Source organism: Phragmites australis, chromosome 24, assembly GCF_958298935.1.
Source record: "Phragmites australis chromosome 24, lpPhrAust1.1, whole genome shotgun sequence".
In the NCBI taxonomy this organism is placed as follows: Eukaryota; Viridiplantae; Streptophyta; class Magnoliopsida; order Poales; family Poaceae; genus Phragmites; species Phragmites australis.
In genome coordinates this window covers 2,800,831-2,820,814 of record NC_084944.1, presented here as the reverse complement: position 1 = coordinate 2,820,814, position 19,984 = coordinate 2,800,831, and the positions used below count along the sequence as shown (strand labels likewise).

At 44.2% G+C, this 19,984-nt stretch overlaps 1 protein-coding gene across 11 annotated transcripts in view; it reads right to left on the bottom strand.

Moving 5' to 3' along the window:
• LOC133907028 (protein HASTY 1-like) overlaps positions 1-19,984 on the bottom strand; it is a 35,302-nt gene that overhangs the window by 514 nt on the left and 14,804 nt on the right. For 6 of the 11 annotated variants that reach the window (XR_009907894.1, XR_009907893.1, XR_009907898.1 and 3 more), the window contains 14 exons: positions 16,023-16,136; positions 15,634-15,723; positions 15,436-15,552; positions 15,306-15,362; positions 15,157-15,225; positions 15,001-15,087; positions 3,479-3,580; positions 3,296-3,385; positions 3,105-3,185; positions 887-967; positions 680-775; positions 545-601; positions 399-443; positions 253-318 (listed from right to left, as the gene is read on the bottom strand). Coding sequence is in view for 1 of the 11 variants with exons in the window: in XM_062349005.1 (XP_062204989.1) it covers positions 253-318; positions 399-443; positions 545-601; positions 680-775; positions 887-967; positions 3,105-3,185; positions 3,296-3,385; positions 3,479-3,580; positions 15,001-15,087; positions 15,157-15,225; positions 15,306-15,362; positions 15,436-15,552; positions 15,634-15,723; positions 16,023-16,136 (1,152 nt within the window). In the remaining 10 variants the exon portion in view is untranslated. Of the gene's footprint in view, positions 1-252; positions 319-398; positions 444-544; positions 602-679; positions 776-886; positions 968-1,156; positions 1,271-3,104; positions 3,186-3,295; positions 3,389-3,478; positions 3,581-13,021; positions 13,207-15,000; positions 15,088-15,156; positions 15,226-15,305; positions 15,363-15,435; positions 15,553-15,633; positions 15,724-16,022; positions 16,137-19,984 lie in introns of those variants that run through there. The other 5 variants (XR_009907896.1, XR_009907899.1, XR_009907900.1 and 2 more) reach the window with 5 other exon arrangements.

Here is a 19,984-nt window from a genome sequence, read left to right as displayed (position 1 = left end):
TGTGAATAAATAATATCAGAATGCATATGTATTCATGCCAAGTTACCAACAAATAATGGGGTACATGGGGTCCCTTTATTAGGTAAGATATGTTGCCGTGCTACAGTAACCGTGAACATCATCTGATGTTTCCACAGCTGGCAAACAACATCACTTCCAAAATTCATCCAAAATAACAAATAAATTCACCACACTGTACAGCATTGAACACGACAGAAGGGTTGGGGTGCACATCCACAGTAAAATACTAACCTTTTTTATTGGATCTTTAATAATATCATAGTTGGCATGCTCGTAATATCTTGTGTCCATCCAAAACTGATCAAGCGAAAGGATATACAAATAAATAAATACAACAAAAGCAACAATCAAGTTGCCAAAAATGCACATTTCAGTACCAGATGAAGATTTCCCATCCATTTATGGTATGCTCCACCAACAACCTGATACAAACCAATAAGCAACATAATACTTTGTTTCTTATAAAATATCCACAACCACTTAAGAACAGGTACATCAAATTCAAGGCGATTCGATATCCTACCACTTCAAAAGCCTCTTCCAGAGTTCTATCCTTCTTAAGTAACATTTGCCGAAGATCCTGAAATTCAACAAATAGAATCAAGGTTCACAATTTACTTGAAACACAAATAATGACCATGTATAAAAAAGATCAGACCATAATTCCACGAACAACATAATATTTTGGAAGGTGAAACCCATCAAAAACATCTTTGTCGAATGTATCCACGAGTTCTGAAAACCGTTTCTTCCCCTACAAAAACAAGCATGCAGAAAAATGAAACAATATAGAACTATATAAGCATTTATTGATTATGCGTGCATTATAAAACAAAAGATAAAGCATTATCGATGCATGAGGTACCCATTCAATAGAATCATCATCCACACAGAAAAAACCTTCTGCCTCCAGCTCAAACATCAAACTTTCCAGTCCACTTCTCAGCTGAAAATTCATACATTCACAGTCAATTAGCAATGAGACCACAGGGAAGTTCATATTTGCAACCTCATAAATTAATGCACATTGAATTCAACATGCTTTTCAAATGTCAAATCTGGAGACAATGAGCTGTGGAAGACAATTTATTTGGTTAATTTACATTAAAGTAATAAAACCATAGTAAACTACCACCTAGGTCCTTGTACTTCTCATTTAGTTACATTTATGAGAGCACTTCTCACTCAGTCATCATAATACTAAAATCCTTCTTGAAGTCTTTCAAATTGACTTGTGTCCCACTTTAGCCTACATCAGCATGTAAACAAAAAATGGATTGAAATGAAATTCGAAACAAGTTTGTTATCAAAAAATTTGGTAGTTCTGTGCAGGCTTCATGCATAAAGAAATATCAAATCAAATAAACACAGGTCAGCAGCATAAACCTGCAGCTCATGTCTACACCATTGCCATCTGTGCTAAGTTGCTTCAGTGGTCAAATTGATTCAGAATATGGACAATTAGCTGTATACTAAATTAGTTGTCAGCAATAGCATTTTCTCAGTAGTCTAAAACATCTCATTTTGGTCAAGAGAAGAGTTGTCAAAGAAACTGTAGGTGTTATTTTCCATAATACCTCTTGGAGATACAGAGGAAAATTTTCCAATTAACTAAATCCTACAAGATTTAAAATATTCCAGTTCAGTACCATTATCATAAGTTTCACACCCCAGAAGAACCTAAGGGATGGGCATGCAGCAATTTGAGGCACAACTGAATGAACTGATAACGGCGTTATATAGATAGATTGGCAGCGATATGCTGGTCGTTTTGGCCATTAGAAGTAAAATGTCCATTGAAGGGCTGATTAAACAAAGGTGAATATGAATTGCAACAAGCTCAAGTGGCAGGTCAGCTGAGAGGAAAAGAGGATGGCAAGGTACCTGGATTGTTTGAAGCTAAAAAAGCTGTAACTATATCACTTCTTTGCACTGGAATATAATTTTTTCAAGTTTTTTTTTCCTTTTGTTAATTAGAAGCTTTATGACTGTTCTTTGGGAGGAAATCAAAGATTGTGCTTTATGTGTATGACACTAAGACAATGCCCCCAACTCTTCTTAATTGTCATGTACTCAAAATTTCTTTTGTTAGGAGGATAGCCGAGCGGTGTCGGCTGCTAGGGGAGGGATTAGACTATAGATTGGGAGACAGCATATTGGAGGAGACTAGAGAAGGGGACCGGAAACTAGATCTATTCTTCTTGCTTGATTACAATAGGTGTTGCGTCCTCCTTTATAAAGGAGCCGACCCTAACAATCTAAACTAACAAATAGATCTTATCTCTAACTAATCTAATCTGATTCCTAACAACTAATATTATCTCTAACCTGTTGCTACAGTGCGTGAAGAGCTACAGTACCACCAGTAAACAGTAGTTTCAGCGCATAACAGCTTCACCATTCCTTGCAAGACAGCTCGTCCTCAAGCTGTGGTGACGGCCATGATGATGTAGATCTCTCCACGACTTGAGCAATTGAACCCTCGCTCGATTTGGAACATGACGTCTCTGATACCAAATGTTAGAATAATCATCTGCCGGGAGGATAGGCGAGCGGCATTGGCTGTTAGGGGATGTATTAGATCATAGATTAGAGAGACAGCATATCGAGAGAGATTAGAGAAGGGGGCTGGGAACTAGATATATTCTTCTTGCTTGATTATAATTGGTGTTGTGTCCTCCTTTATATAGAAGCCGATCCTAACAATCTAAACTAACAAATCTTATCTCTAACCTGTTGCTACAGTGCGTACTGTGCTACAGTACTGTCGGTGAACAGTATTTTCAGCCCATAACATCTTTGTTCTAAAAAAAAGGTGGGAATGGATCTGGGGTCTAATATAAGTGGCAGTGCAATCATGTACTTGCATGGATAACCCATTTTGGTCAAATAAGTGAACTGTTTTTAATCCTACATATTCATGCGCTATTGCCGGAACACATATATACTCATTTTACGAGAAATGGAAGGAAAGAGCTTTGGCACGATAAATACATGAAATTAACAAAGCGAATAACTTGAGGAAAAGAAACCAGAAGTAACACGCAAACATCAAGGACAAGCAGGACAAATAGATCACATACCTGCTCATTTGCAACGACAATTTCCATACATTTGAAATATAAGCATAGTCGATCTTGCTCATTCAAAAGTTTAGCTCTTCGCTGTAAAAGGATACAAACTTATAAGGGATAAATTATCATGATAGTACTTGCTTGGGGAATAATTCATAAATAACGGTATCAGCCATGGAATTCTGCCAGGAAAATATAACCTCAAGTGACATTTTAAGGAGATCATGATCCAGATCTGAAAACTGATCACACAAATTATCATCCTCAAGAATGTTCCTAGCAAAGTCACCCTGCAAACCATAGGTGTGACAATTAACAAACAGATGAGCAGAAATGCGTAGTGCTACGTTTGCAGGCACAAAAGTATATATCATCATTCTTACCTTTGAAGAACTAATCTGACGGACATAAGGATCTAATGCACCTGAAGCCAAATGCACATCAAACTCCCGATGTAATATTGCTTGTTCTTTTGCTTTATCATACTGGGGAGAAAGAGAGAAGCAACACTTTCAGGATAAATAAGGTGGCCAAAGTGAAAGATGAAGAGCAACAATAAACTAGTACTCAGATTATTTTTTATAAGGTGCAGTTTGACTTGGCACAGTCCTTAACATTGAAGTTTGGCCATTAATTTCTCTTTTAAAACATTGGTACTAACAACAAGGCCATGATAATTTGAAAATAAAAAGCTCCCTTGCCTCCCTCATGCAAAGATGGTGGGTCCTCCAACAAGTTTACTTGAGCTTGAAGAAGACAAAAAGCTTGCATGGCTTGTTCGTGATTGGGATTTCTCGCATGGACTGATCTTTCAAGCTGAAGTACCGAGTAAGTTTCAGTCTTCAATGCATCATTCTTCCTCTTCTCCTTAGGGTTCTTTCCTCTTGCTCGCTGTCTTTCGTCGCTATACATTTCGCCTCAATGAGGCCTCAATTAGTCTTGCTTTGTATGCTTGCTTGGGAGGTTTTTCGGTTGGTTTTCGCGTGAATTTTCAAAGTGATCGGCACTTCCGCTTTTCAGTGGCTTCTAAACAAGTTGGTTTCTTTGTCTGTGCTCTAAAGAGGTTCATTTCTAAGCATTTTGATGTCTACTTTCATCTTTGGAGAGATGGTGGAGATAATTGGTTTTCTGAAAAAAAGAAGATGGGAACAAGAGGAGAGGAACAGCTGGACAGTAGTCTCTCACTGCAAGAAGAAGAAGAAATTGCAAGTTAAACGGGTTTCTTTCAGGGATAGACTAGTTCTTGATTCTCCATTAAGAAAATCTTCTCCGCTTGAACAAAATTATGTGATCAAGATTGGAGAGTTCTTTTGTCCTATTTCTAACTTCCAGCAAAGGTCTTTTGTGGGTTTTTCTCTTGGTTTCAATCAAGATAAAAGCTGCTCTGACTTTGCTCAGGCTGATGTTTCTCTTCCAGAGAATCCTCGCTCATTTTCCTCTCATGGTGGATTTCCTCATGAATCAAATTCATCTCAAATTGTTGAAGCTGGTCAAAGCAGTCAAAGCTCAGTTCAAATTCCTGTTAATTGTGTCTTTGAGAGGCTAAAAAGTGATATGGGCATTCATTCTGATTTTGGGAGTGCCAATGTGCCGGTGGCGGGTGCTTCGATTCCTTCAAAGCGTGCTGGTAATTATGTTAGCTCTTCCTCCCAACATCCTTTTTTGCACTGCCAGAAATGTCTGCATTTGGGTCACACTAGCTAGGAGTGCAAAGGTCGTTTCAGATGTTTATTTTGTTTTAACTATGGCCATAGAGCTTATTTTTGCTTCAAACGGTGATATAGCCTTAAGTTCAAATGGGCTCCCAAAGCCAGGCCAAATATCGCTCTTGAGAATGGGCCCAACCCTAATACCCATCAAAAGGGATTCCCTTCGTAACAACACAGTAACAAGGACGCTTCGCTTCCCTCACCTTTTCCATCAACCTCCCCGCCTTCTAACAGAGAGCGATATTCACCTCTTCATCTTCTCTCTAATTCTACTCACACAAGCTTGATCATGGCGAACTTCGCCATTTAATCCAGAGTGTTTCATCCCACCGGGTCTCCTCATTGAAGATGGTGGTCAGCATCGCAAGATCAGAACCTTTGTTAGTATAGCTGGCAACCCAGTGAAAAGGCATGAAGACCTGGTGATTGCTAAATCTGAGGAGAAGCTCACCCTACCTCAAGTTCTTGGATTGATGCACGACATCAGGCGTTACATTGAGGTAGAACTTCAAAAGCATGTTCTCTTTTTCAGTTCTCATCCTCATGGGATTGGCATTTTCAAGCTTCGAGATTTATGTGAAAGAGATACTCTCCTGGCTAGCAATCCTCACTGGATAGGTCCTCATGTGTTTAGTTTTGTCAAGCATGATGATGCTAAGAACCACAGAAAATCCACTTTTACCAGGAAAGGGTGGATTACGTTTCTAGGGTATCCTCTTGACTTTAAAGAACTGCATTTTATCCAGCAAGTTTGTGCTTCTTTTGGTAAACTGCTTCACTGACATTCCTCTGATCGTAGTTTGGCTCGGGTCTTAGTTAAAGTGTTCATTGATGATCCCCTAAAAATCCCTAGAAGCATGGTCATCAAACTTGGTAGAGAGCTAGATGGGGATGGTCAATCTTGGACTTTTCCAATTTATATCTTCAACACTATAATGGCTGATTTGGTTCCTCCGGATGAGGATGATCCTCCTACCAACAATGGCAATCCCCACCCATTCGAAGGTCCCATCCTTCCTGGAGAACCTGAAGCTATGGCTCAGTTAGTTTCTGAAGCAAGCTCTGTTAATCAAGCATCTTCATCGGTTGCTCCTTTTGTTCAAGCCTCTAGAATAGATAGAAGCATTAAGGTCATGGGCATACAGAAAGGGATTTCTAGTCAGATAGTTTCTATCACGCAAAGCCCTCAGATGATGGATGCCTTACAAGAGAATGCTTGCCTTCAAATTGAACCTCACAATTTAAGCAACCAGCTGAATGTTAACATAGACGCAATTGCTAGCTTCACGGCTTATCATCTAAGGATAGCCATGGAAAGCTATTTGAAGCAGTTACACAGCAATGTAAGAAGCATTTTCACACTTTCAGTCCCAGCTTCTCTCATTAAGATCAATCTCAATGAAAGCAGTACTATAATTGGTCCCTCTGCTCCATCTGAGGTTCAAGAAATCTTCATGACCCAATCTTTGACAGAAGCCAATAAGATCCAATCAGTAAACCAAGATGATTTCATCGAAGCAAGTACAAGAATCAACAATCCTCTTTTCCTATCATGGATAGAAAGCTCAGAACCATCACAGTCACAGTTTGAAATCAAAGACATCTATTCTGACAAGCCAGTCATCACCAAAGTTTTCTACAGGAAAAAATTCAAGAACAAGAAGAATGGTGAACAAGGAATTGTAGTTGAAGATCATATCTTTCCAGAACCTAATGAAGATTATGTTCAAGAAGAGGCAGCTACAAAAAGAGGTGGTGAGTCAAAAGCAAGAAAGAGAGCTGCTACCCCTATAACTGACAAGAGTATGAGGAGAAGCAAAAGGCTTTAGAACATGTTCAATGGACATAAGGCTAGTCCAGATAGTGATTTTCAAAATAGATTCACAAGAAGTAGGACAAAGGTCAAAAGAATTCCCAAAAAAAGCCTTCTAGCTGGTAACTCTCTTCAAAATTGTTTCAATTCTTCGGTTGAATTTCCTGGACTAGCAATGATTGATGATTATAGCAAAATGGGTTTGACTTATCCTAAAATCCCAATTTTGCAAATCCAGTCGGTGGCGTTAGAAAGATGCAAACTACAGAGCTGCTCCTGGAAAGAATGGAGGAGGCTACAAGTGGGGAGCCAAGAACAAGAAATGACCATGGCATGGCCAGGAATGAAGGGAGCAACACTCAGCCTTCTGATTTAGTTAGCCATGGATAATTATATTAGATCTCTTGTGTTCACCAGGGAATGCCCTGTCGTATTTTGCTATATTTATCACTCCATCTGCGATTGTGAGGGGAAAAAACTTTTTTGGGAATGTGTTGTTTGGCTACTTTTGGTATCCGGTATGTGGCCCTCTATCACCTTTGGTTGGACTAGGAACACTTATCTTCTGTATGACCTGAACGTTTATGACTCTGCTTTAAGTGGGTTCCCTTTTTGCTCCCTTTGTATTGGTCTCCTTTATTAGAGATATTGTGTATAATAGCCTTTCTTATTTTACTCTTACCTAGTATAGGCTTTCCTTCTATTATTATTGCCTGCCTAGTTTAGCTCCTCTATTGAGGAATGTAATCTTTGTATTAATACCATTCGGCTATTTATTTTGGAAGCAGCCCACGCCCAAAGACAGTGAGGCAATTGCCCAACTCTACATGGTATCAGAGCTGCGGCTGCCGTCGGCGCCACCAACCACCCTCACGGACGCCGCAACCGATGCGGCTGCAGCCGCCACCGCTGCTACAGCAACCGCCGCGGCCTCGGCCTCCGACAACAGTGCCACCGATGCGCATGTTGCACCACCGGTCGTCCTCAACCCATACTGCACCATCGTCGTCAAGTCTCACGTGCCGACGACCCTCGACATGAAGACGCCGAATTACTCTCGCTGGTCCAAATTCTTCCGGACCATGTGCACGAAGTTCGGCCTTCTCTCCCACATCGACGGGTCTGATGTCGCGCACCCAGACGATCCAGCTTGGATCCTCGCAGACTCCGCTGTCCTAAGCTGGTTGTACGGCTCCGTCGCCGACGACATCCTGGACACCACGATGGCCGACGATGAGACGGCTCGCGACCTTTGGGTTGCGATCGAAGCTCTCTTCCGCGACAACAAGGAGTCACGTGCCGTCTTCCTCAGCAACCAGTTCCATTCCCTTCTTCAGGGCGATCAATCCATCGCTGATTACAGCCAACGCGTCAAGACCTTGGCCGATGCCCTCCGCGACGTCGGCCACCCCGTCTCCGACTCGCAGCTCGTCCTCAACTTGCTGCGCGGCCTCAACCCCCGCTACTCCAACACCGCCGACGACATCACCAACTCGACGTCGTTCCCCTCCTTCGCCCGGGCGCGCTCTATGCTCGTTCTCAAGGAGACTCGTCTCGCCAACGAGACGAAGATCACCAACGAGAAGGCCTTGGTCGCCGGTGGCTCTTCCTGCCGCCAGTCCGGCTGCCGCTCCACCCCGACGCCTGCTCCTGCCGCCTCCTCTGGCTTCAACAACGGCAATGGCCGTCGCGGCGGCCGTAACCGCCGCGGCAAGAACAGCGGCGGCAATGGTGCTCACCCGGGCGTTCGCACCACTCCACCGGCCGGCCTGTGATTCTGCTTCAATCCATGGACCGCCTCTAGTGCCGGCAGTCAGTGGCCCTCTCATGGCGGCCAGTGGCGCCCGTCGCTGGCCCCGGGTCTCCTCGGCGCTTCTCCACAGGCGCACACCGCCTTTGCGCCTCCTCAGCCCTCCCCTGCACCAACATGGGACCAACAAGGGCTCATCATCGCCCTGAACCAGCTCGCTTTCAGGGACACGACGGCTGGGTTGTCGACAGCGGCGCCACCTCCCACATGGCGTCCGACGGCGGTATTCTCCTCACCTCTCTTCCCCCACCTAACACGGCTGTCACTGTTGGCAACGGTTCTCGTCTATCCATCACCTCTAGCGGCCACACCCTCCTTCACACACCTACCACAAATTTTTCTCTTCGCGATGTTCTTGTTGTCCCCCATTTAGTTCGCAACCTTCTATCTGTTCGAAAGTTCACTCGTGACAATAATTGCTCTCTCGAGTTTGACGCTTTCGGTTTTTCTGTTAAGGATCTCCAGACACAACGAGTGATGCTGCGCTGCAATAGTGCGGGCGACCTCTACACCATCCCTGCTGTCGATCCTCCTGCCACTGCCAGCGCCCACCTCGCCACCTCCTCCCAGCTATGGCACCAGCGTCTTGGTCATCCGGGGGTTGCTTCTCTTGCTAGCTTGAATAAAAATTTGCTCATTGCATCTAATAATATAGATCGCTCGCTATGCCAATCCTGTCAACTACGCAAACACGCGCGTCTACCTTTTGCTACATCTAGTTCACGTACTCTTGCACCTTTTGAGCTTGTCCATTGTGATGTGTGGACCTCTCCTGTGGCTAGCATATCTGGTTCGCTATACTACTTGGTCATTGTTGATGACTTCTCTCATTTTTGCTAGACCTTTCCGCTCAAAAAGAAGTCCGACGTTCACCAACACATAGTCAACCTCGCTGCTCTCGCCAGCACTCAGTTCGGCCTCCACCTAAAGGCTGTTCAAGCTGACAACGGCCGCGAATTTGTCAACCACGCCAACACATCATTCTTCACTTCCCGCGGCATCATCTTGCGTCTCTCTTGCCCTCACACATCCCCACAAAATGGCAAAGCCGAGCGGATGCTCCGCACTCTCAACAATGCTGTTCGCACGCTCCTCCTTCATGCCCATATGCCGCCTAGGTTTTGGGCTGAAGCCCTAGCCACCGCCACTTATCTCCGCAACCGATGCCCCTCCTCCTCCACCAACAGTGCCATACCTTACACTCTCCTTCACGAAAAGCCACCACAATACAGTCATCTTCGGGTTTTTGGTTGCCTTTGCTTTCCAAACTTATCCGCTACTGCTGCTAACAAACTTGTTCCTCGGTCTGCGGCTTGTGTTTTCCTCGGTTATCCTCCTCAACATAAAGGATACCGCTGCCTTGACATTGCCACAAACCGGGTGATCACATCTCGCCATGTTGTGTTTGATGAGAGCATTTTTCCGTTTGCTAGCAATAGTAGCCTATCTGTATCATCTCCTACCACTAACACCGACTTGGACTTCCTAGTCGATGATCCTGCCATGCCGGTGCCTTGCACTACTGCCATGGCACCCTTGCAGGTCTCTCCGACGACTGCTCCACCCTCGGGTGTTGAGCGATCGCTGCCACGAACCTCCGCCTCCTCCGGCATCCTCTCTGATGTGCCGGATTCGCCACCTGTGTCCGTGGTCTACGCGCGGCGACCACATCCAGCCTCCCTGCCGGATGTACAGCCGGCCGCATCAACACCGTCTCCCCCACCGGCTGTGCAGCCCCCGCCCGCTACTGCACCAGCACGCCCGCCGGTTCGCCTGTTCTACACCCGACGACCGCCTGCTTCGTCGACTGCCACTCAGCAGTCGGTCGCACCAGCGCCGGGCCTCCCACCGGTTGTGCAGCGGCCGCCCGCACCAGCACCGGCTCTCCAGCCGGCTCCTCCAGGCCCTGTGCGGCCGCCTGCCCAGTTGGCCCCTGCGCCGGTCCAATCGGTCTCCCCAGACCCGGCACCGGCCTCTCCGATTTCAGCCTCTGCATCTCATCAGATGGTGACACGTTCCCGTGCAGCCAGGGATCCCTCCGTGCAGTTCATCTCCTTGATGGCTCAGGACGCGCCTACCTCTGTCGTCCCGACCAACTACCGCAGCGCCCTCGCCGATCCCAATTGGCGCGCGGCAATGGACGACGAGTACAAGGCCCTTATGGACAACCGTACCTGGCGCCTCGTCCCTCGTCCACATGACGCCAACATCGTCTCTGGCAAGTGGATCTTCAGGAACAAGTTCCACTCCGACGGTCGTCTGGCTCGATACAAGGCACGCTGGGTTGTTCGGGGTTTCTCCCAACAGCATGGCATTGACTACGCCGAGACCTTCAGTCCCGTGGTCAAGCCGGCGACCATCCGCACCGTCCTCTCCATCGCAACGTCACGCTCTTTGCCAATTCATCAACTTGACGACAAGAATGCCTTCCTTCACGGCACCCTCGACGAGACGGTGTATTGCCAGCAACCCTCCGGATTCGTGGATCCTGCTCATCCTGATCATGTGTGCCTTCTTCAGAAGTCCCTCTATGGCTTGAAGCAGGCACCTCGGGCGTGGTAGCAACGGTTCGCCAGCTACATTCGTCAGGTGGGCTTCGTCGCGTCCTCCTCTGACACGTCCCTGTTTGTCCTCCACCAGGGGACCGACATGGCCTATCTGCTGCTGTACGTCGACGACATCGTCTTCACCGCTTCCTCTACATCATTACTACAGCGCCTTACCAGCCAGCTTCGCTCGGAGTTTGCCATGACGGACCTCGGTGAGCTACACTTCTTCCTCGGCATCTCCGTCACGCGCTCCTCCGACGGCTTGTTCCTGTCTCAGAGACAGTACGCCATCGACCTTCTCCGTCGCGCGGGCATGGCTGAGTACCACCCCACCTCCACGCCGGTGGACACTAATGCTAAGCTCTTTGGCTTGGACGGTGCCCCTGTTGCCGACTCATCCGAATATCGGAGCCTTGCAGGTGCCTTACAGTACCTGACGCTCACTCGTCCGGACTTGGCATACGCTGTTCAGCAGGTGTGTCTCTTCATGCACGATCCACGGGAACCACACCTCGCGCTGATCAAGCGCATCCTGAGATACGTCAAAGGTACTCTCGACGCTGGCTTGCACATCGGCACATCATCGGTGACGTCCATCACCGCCTACTCTGACTCTGACTGGGCCGGCTGCCCAGACTCCTGGCGCTCTACCTCAGACTACTGTCTTCCTCGGCGACAACATTGTGTCTTGGTCCTCCAAACGCCAGACCACAGTGTCTCGCTCGAGCGCAGAAGCTGAGTATCGCGCGGTTGCCCATGCCGTGGCCGAGTGTTATTTGCTCCGGCAGCTTCTTCAGGAACTCCATGTTCCTCTAGCTTCGGCCACAGTGGTGTACTGTGACAACGTCAGTGCCATCTACATGTCCACCAATCCAGTACAACACCGACGGACGAAGCACATCGAGATCGACATTCATTTCGTCCGGGAGAAGGTATCTATCGGCGAAGTTCGCATCCTGCACGTGCCTTCCTCTCATCAATTCGCCGATATCATGACCAAGGGTCTTCCGATCCAATTGTTCCAGGAGTTCCGGACCAGTCTTTGCGTCTGTTCTCCTCCCGCTGCAACTGTGGGCGGGTATTAGAGATATTGTGTATAATAGTCTTTCCTATTTTACTCTTACCTAGTATAGGCTTTCCTTCTATTATTATTGCTTGCCTAGTTTAGCTCCTCTATTGAGGAATGTAATCTTTGTATTAATGCCATTCGGCTATTTATTGGAAAGCAGCCCACGCCCAAAGGCAGTGAGGCAATTGCCCAACTCTACATCCTTCATCTGGGATGCTTTATTTATGTGGCCTGTGGTTTTAAAAAACTTCTCAGAAATATATTCAGCTTCTAAAAAGGTGGTATCCAACTTTTCATGATCTCCTGCTTTGCTGGAGATTTAAAGGTATGTCTCATTTTGGAAGGTTTTCATGGATAATTAATCTAAGAGAAGCTGGAATATTCTAAATTGGAACATTAGAGGTCTCAATTCAGAAGATAAATGCAATGCCATCAAGTTAAGATCGAGGAAAGTGCTTGTGCCATTTATTGTATCCAGGAAACAAAGAGAGCATTTTGATCATTCCTTCATCAAGACTCTTGCCCCTAAAAAATTTGACAAATTTGACTTCTCTCCTTCTAGGGGAGCCTCAGGTGGTATTCTAATGGGTTGGAACAATTCAATCTTTTCTGGTGAGGCAATGAAGATCTCAATATTTGCCATCACAATTAATTTCACCTCAAAACACAATGGCTCTACTTGGACTCTTACTTCAGTTTACGGGCCCTGTCAAGAGTCAAAAAGAGATGATTTTGTAACTTGGATGAACAACATTAATACTGATTATCCCCAAAATTAGATGTTTATTGGGGACTTCAATTTCTCTAGAGCTACAACGTATAGAAATAGAGATGGTGGAAACCTAAATGATATCTTCGTTTTCAATGATATTATTAGCAACTTGGGTTTGATCAAAGTTCCTCTCAAAGGGAGAAAATACACTTGGAGTAATATGCAAGATAACCCTCTACTATAACAGTTAGATTGGTGCTTCACCTTGATTAATTAGTCTTCTGACTTTCCAAACACTCTGCTTCTACCTCTAGCCAAGCCTTTGTCTGATCACATCCCTTGTATGGTTCAAATAGGAACTTCCATCCCCAAAGCTTCAATTTTTAGATTCGAGAACTTTTGGATTGACCACCAAGGCTTCTTTGTGATTGTGGAAAGTATTTGGAATTCTGAGGTGAGAGCAAGTAACAATGCTACTAGAATTTCAGCAAAATTCAAGCTTTTGAGAAAAGCCTTGAAAAGGTGGAGCAAAGGAATATCTAAACTTAATAATTTGATAAAAGATTGCAATTCTATTCTGAAAATTTTGGATAAGCTTGAAGAGCAAAGGCTTCTTTTATTTAGGAAGGAAACTTCAGAGTGATTCTTAAAAAGCATATCATCAAATTACTGCAATACAAGAAACAATATTGGAGGAAAAGATATACTATCAGATGGACCAAATTTGGGGATGGAAGTACAAAAAAATTTCATGCTGCTGCTACTGAAAGATTCAGACATACAATCACAAGTTTAGAATCTCATGATGGGAGAATAGTGACTGACCATTTGTAAAAAGCAGCAATTCTTTTTTAAACCTACAGAGCTAGAATGGGAACATCCTCCAGCCCTTTGATGCATTTCAATCTGGATGATCTTATGATAAAACATGAGAACTTAGAGCATCTATCTGAACCCTTTAGTAAGAATAAAATTGATAAGAGTTATTTATCAAATGCCCAATGACAAGTCTCCTGGACCTAACGGGTTCAATGGTCTTTTCCTTAAGAGCTGCTAGAGCATCATCAAAGAGAACTTCTATACTCTATGCAATGATTTCTTCAATGGCAATCTCAGATTGCAGGCCATCAACAGTTCCTTTATTACTCTCGTTCCAAAAAATAATAATCCAGTCAGGGTAAATGATTTCAGGCCTATCTCCTTAATGAACTGTGTTTTGAAACTGCTCACCAAGCTAATGGCTAATAGGCTTCAGTCAGTGATTATCCCAATCATCCATCAAAATTAATATGGTTTTATAAAAAAATAAAACAATTCAAGATTATTTAGCATGGGCTTTTGAGTATATATATCAGTGTCAACATTCAAAGAGAGAGATTGTGGTCCTTAAATTGGACTTTGAAAAAGCTTTTGACACTTTTGAGCATTGCACTATTTTGAATGTGCTTCATCAACTTGGCTTCAATGACAAATGGTGGGATTGGACTCAAAGAATTCTTGACTCTGTTACTTCAGCCATTCCTTAATAGTGTTCCTGATAAATTCTTCCAATGTAAAAGGGGAGTAAGATAGGGTGATCCTCTATCGTCTCTTCTGTTTGTTCTAGCTGCTGAGCTACTTCAATGCATTATTAACAAGGCTCATGAGAAAGGTCTTTTCAGCCTCCCAATTCCTGTTGTGGACACAAATGATTTTCCTATTATTCAATATGCAAATGACACAATTTTATTCTTGAATGCCTCCCAAATGGAGTTATTTTGTCTTAAAAGAATCCTGGAATCTTTCACTCAGTCAGCTAGGCTAAAAGTTAATTTCTCAAAGTCTTGTCTCATTCCTCTGAATCTTAGCCAGGAAAAGGCGGAGTGCATGACTGCTGTTTTTGGATGTAACTTAGGTTCTCTACCCTTTACTTATTTATTTATGTCATCTATTCTAGCATCATATATCTAATTTGAAACACTGAAGTTGCTGCTAGAGTTGTCTTAACTCTTAATGCGATCGAAAGAAGGCGGCAACAGAAACCGAAAAATTACATCGCATGTGAACTATAGAACTATTAGAAAGACAGTATCGATCCACAAAAAATATATAGCATATAAGCATAAAGCCAAAGAAAATATTATTAGTTTGTGATGAAAGCAGAAATATCATAAACATAGGTAGAATAAATATGCTTGACATACAAAAAAATCGTTCTTTTTATTGGGGGCGACATTAAATATTAATATGATTGCATAGCATACCCCAGAATTTTTGTTTTTGTCATCAATATAATTCTGCACATAAGGTTGCAAATGCAACAGAAAATCTGCTGAGTCAGGTTGGAATGGCTGCAAAGAGGAATAATTAATTTTTAATTGAGTTTTCCATGAACATGAAAACACAAATATAGAGCATACCTGCAAGAAATCAATATATTCCCCAAAAGTTAATTGAGAAGCTATTTCAATTAGCACATCCTTGTGACCCTGATTAATGAAATCACATTTAATTTGAGAAACTCAGGAAATAGAAAAGAACTCAAACACCTAAATTTTTCATAAGTTACCTCACGTATCAGAGGATGGAACTGAGGCTCCCATAATTCTAATATTCTACAAAATAACTGCAAAGGAGAGTAGTTAGACTAATCATCGAATAGTCTGCATTTGAGTGTTAACTTATAGTAAAATGCCCACCCCAAGTGCAGACTTCCTATTATATCCAGCAAGCATAGGCCACTCCTCTGAATCGTTCTCGAGAAGTTCTTGCACACTCTCATCATAAGGTTCATAACCAGAATACTGTGGAGCATCCTGATACATACATATTATAGTGTTGCTGGTACGTATTGCAGCATATTAACTCACTTTAAAGATAAGGGATAGTATGCATACCTTAATATAAGGTTTAAACATGATGAGCTTATGAAGAAACTTGAACATTTGCTCATTTTCTCTCTTCCAATACACTGAAGATAATTTACGCTTGAAAAACCGGAAAATTAAACAATCAATAGGCATTATATTGACATGCGAAAAATACACTATACTCCCATGTGCAGTTACTCCCATCTTTGACACACCACCTAAACGAAGTTGACATACTCCTTTATCACTTTGAGCATGTTCACATACTCATTCTAAGATACTCCAAAATGAACAACATGAACAGATTGCAAAGGAGCCAATAGTTAGACAAGATACACCCTACGTTGTGAGATACACACGTGGGAGTAACTACACATGAGTAGAAAAAAGAATTCTTATATAGGAAAAATACTTACTGACAGCATAGATGACACGGTCCACAGATAAGAATCTGTACAATTACCAACGACATGCTTGGATACAAGTTCATTCATTAATTCAGAAGGAGAATTCCGAAGAAGATGGCCATCCTGCAAACAAATAAATAGACTATCATATAGACTTTAATTCACCCTTTGTTAATCATCAATAATACATATAGAGAAAGAACTGTTAAGAAATCCAAATACATCTCACAAAAAAATCAAAATATAATTGATGAACGTGAAATTTTGAACAATGCACTTAAATTCCTAGTAATATGTATTCGTGTTGTAACAAAACAATAAATGCAAATCAGAATATTTCGAAAGTCTATTTTCATAAAGCGGCTAATCCCAAAGTCTATTTTCGGCGCCTTTTGCGTCACAATCCGGCGTGTTTGGCCACCCCGCCCGCTTTGCCCCTGCAGACCACATCTCCACAGCAAGCACGCGCCTGTTTCATCAACAGAATTTCCAAGAAAACCGGCAGTCTTCTTCTGACCCCGTGTGCTTCCAAGAGAAGACAGAAATCTCTTCCTCCTGCTGCCACTCTTCGGCGCAGTAGACGGATAGCTGGCGTTGGGGTGGATTCACCAGCTGCGCCAGACCCTTATCAGCTAAAGAAACGGGTTATGCGATCGCTTGACATTTTGGGCGAGCGAGAGACTCTCAGCCAGCAGAGCTTAGAGGACTATGCCAAGTTTTTTGGACAGCCTTTATCTGTATCCCATGTTCAGGCTTTGGCAGCCCTCTTCGGATGGACTCCCCCTCATGATCTTGTTGGGGTTGAGTCGGCTCTGAATTATTGACTTTCTATAACATGTGGTCGCTCTTTCATTTGGTACCAATGAATCCGTCTAATATTCTGGTATGGAATGTGCGGGGCCTCAATTCTTCGGCAAGACTTGATTCAGTGCGTTCCATTGTGGATTCTGCGAAGGTGGATATTGTTTGTCTTCAAGAGACCAAGATGTCAGTAATTTCTCAACGGGTACTTCTCATGCTCGGCTCTGATTTTGGTGGCCATACTATGCTTCCTTCTATTGGTGCTAGCGGGGGAATTCTTATTGCTTGGCGAAATCAGCTGGGTCCAATTGGTGCTTGCCGGACTGATACTTTTAGTGCCTCGGTTCAATTTTGCCCTGCTGGTCTCCACCCTTGGTGGCTGACTTGTGTGTATGGGCCACAAGGTAATGATAATAAGATACTCTTTATTCAAGAGTTAAGGGATATTAGAGTTGCTTGTCAGGGCCCGTGGGTTGTGGTTGGCGACTTTAATCTTATATATAAAGATGAGGATAAGAATAATTCCAACTTAAATCGTGCTATGATGGGCCGGTTTAGGCATTTGATCGATGATCTGGCACTCAAAGAAATACCTTTGCATGGGCGAAAATTCACCTGGTCTAACGAGCAAGCCTCTCCAACTTTGGTCAAGCTTGATCGGGTCCTCTGCTCGGTTGACTGGGAGCAGTTATTTCCTAACTGCTTGCTGCAAAGTGCTGCAACTCTTGATTCAGATCACTGTCCTTTGATACTTGGTCTGCAGGATGGCATGCCAAGAACGAGAAGATTTCATTTTGAGCCCTTTTGGCCTAAGTTGGATGGGTTTCATGAGACGGTTGAGCGTTCTTGGGGTTCCATCCGAGTACGCTCCTGCCCCATGAAATCTTTATCCCTAAAGCTTAAGGCGGCTGCTAGAGGTCTGCAAAGATGGAGTCAGAAGAAGCTTGGTCATGTCAGTACACAACTCGGTCTTGCAAAGGAGGTTTTGCATCAGTTGGAAATTGCACAGGATAGCCGCCTTCTTTATCCTCTGGAGATATGGCTCCGCAATTGCCTAAAAAAGCATTCGCTGGCTTTGGCTTCTGTTATGCGTTCTATGGCTAGAACTCGCTCTAGGATCGGCTGGCTCAAAGATGGGGACGCCAATACAGCTTTATTTCACCTTCATGCTCGGCACCGAATGAGGAAGAATTTCATTGCTAAGCTCTCTTCAAATGGTCAGGTTTTAACTAGCCATGAGGAAAAATCAAAGGTGGTGGATGACTTTTATAGTGATCTACTCGGTTCTTGTTTGGCAAGGGAGCAAACTGTTGATCTGGAAGAGCTGGGCATTGCGCACCATGATCTCACTGATCTTGACGCTCCCATATATGAGGATGAGGTGTGGAACACAATTAAAAACTTGCCTTCTGATAAAGCACCGGGTCCAGATGGTTTTACGGGGCGTTTCTACAAAACTTGCTGGCCACTTATAAAAGATGATGTTATGGCTGCCATTTCTGCTGTTTGGAGTAGGAAATTTGAAAATCTCTGGCTGCTCAATAGTGCATATATCACTCTGCTACCGAAAAAAGAAGAGATGATACATATCAACGATTTTCGACCCATAAGTCTTGTGCACAGCTTTGCTAAACTTGTCACCAAGCTGCTGGCCAATAGGTTGGCTCCTCGGCTCCAGCAATTGATCTCCCCCAACCAAAGTGCATTTATTAAAGGCCGCTCTATTCAGGACAACTTCATGCTTGTGCAACAAACTGCTAGATTTTTTCACCAACAAAGATTGCCCCGAATTCTTCTCAAGTTGGATATCTCAAAAGCTTTTGATTCAGTTGCTTGGCCCTTCCTCCTAGAAATCCTAAAACATATGGGTTTTGGAACAGTTTGGTGTGATATCATCAGCGGTCTCTTGGTCTCTTCATCAACCCAGGTTATGCTTAATGGGATTCCCGGTGAGGTTATCATACACCGGCGAGGATTACGGCAGGGTGATCCCTTATCCCCGATGCTATTTATTCTTGTCATGGACATTCTCGGCCAGATGGTGTCGCGAGCCTCGGAGGAAGGTTTGTTGCAGTCCATTACCACAAGGTCTATTCAACATCGAATGTCACTTTATGCGGATGATGTGGTCATGTTTCTTCGACCTACGGCTAATGATATTGACACTATCCTCGACATATTAGATTTTTTTGGAGGGGTCTCGGGCCTCAAAACAAATGTGCAGAAGAGCAATGTTTTTCCTATCCAATGCAGTGAGACAGATTTGGCTGTGATTAAAGATCGCCTCCCTTGTGAGCTGCTTGATTTTCCCTGCAAGTATCTCGGGATACCCCTCTCTCTGCGGAAATTGACAAAAGCACAGATCCAACCTTTCATCGACCGAATTGCTGACCAATTGTCCGGATGGAAGGCTGATCTTATGACACGGGCGGGAAGGGCAATTCAGGTCCAATTTGTCCTCACTTCCATGCTCATATATCTGATCATGGCCATTGAGCTCCCGCCTTGGGCTATTAAAGCCATTGACAAAATCCGGCGGGGTTTTCTCTGGAGAGGAAGAAAGGACGCCAAAGGCGGTCATTGTCTTATTGCTTGGGCCAAGGTGCAGCGACCCCGTGAGATTGGCGGTCTAGGAATTTCAGACCTCAAAATCCTTGGTTGGGCTCTTAGGATGCGTTGGCTTTGGTTGCAAAAGACGGAGCCTAACAGACCATGGTCGGTCCACCCAATTAAGATGCATGCTTGTGCTCGTGTCTTTTTCTCTATGGCAGTTGAAACAGAGGTTGGGGATGGTACTCGCACATTATTCTGGAAAGATAGATGGTTGCATGGACAGCGAATTGCGGACCTTGCCCCTCATTTGCTTGCAGTGGTTCCTGTTAGAACAGCCAATAAACGCACGGTCTGTGAGGCCTTATTGAATCAGTGTTGGATCGAGGACATTCAGGGTGCGACTTCAGTTAGAGTTCTTGCTGAATACCTCAAGTTATGGGATGTGCTCTCTGAGGTGATGCTGCAGCCAGGAGTTGACGATAACCACAGATGGCGGCTCTCAGCTTCTGGCCAATACTCGGCAAAGTCGGCATATGAGAATTTCTTTCAAGGTGCCGTCCTATTTAGGCCTTTCGAGCGCATTTGGAAAACCTGGGCACCCCGGAAATGTCGCTTCT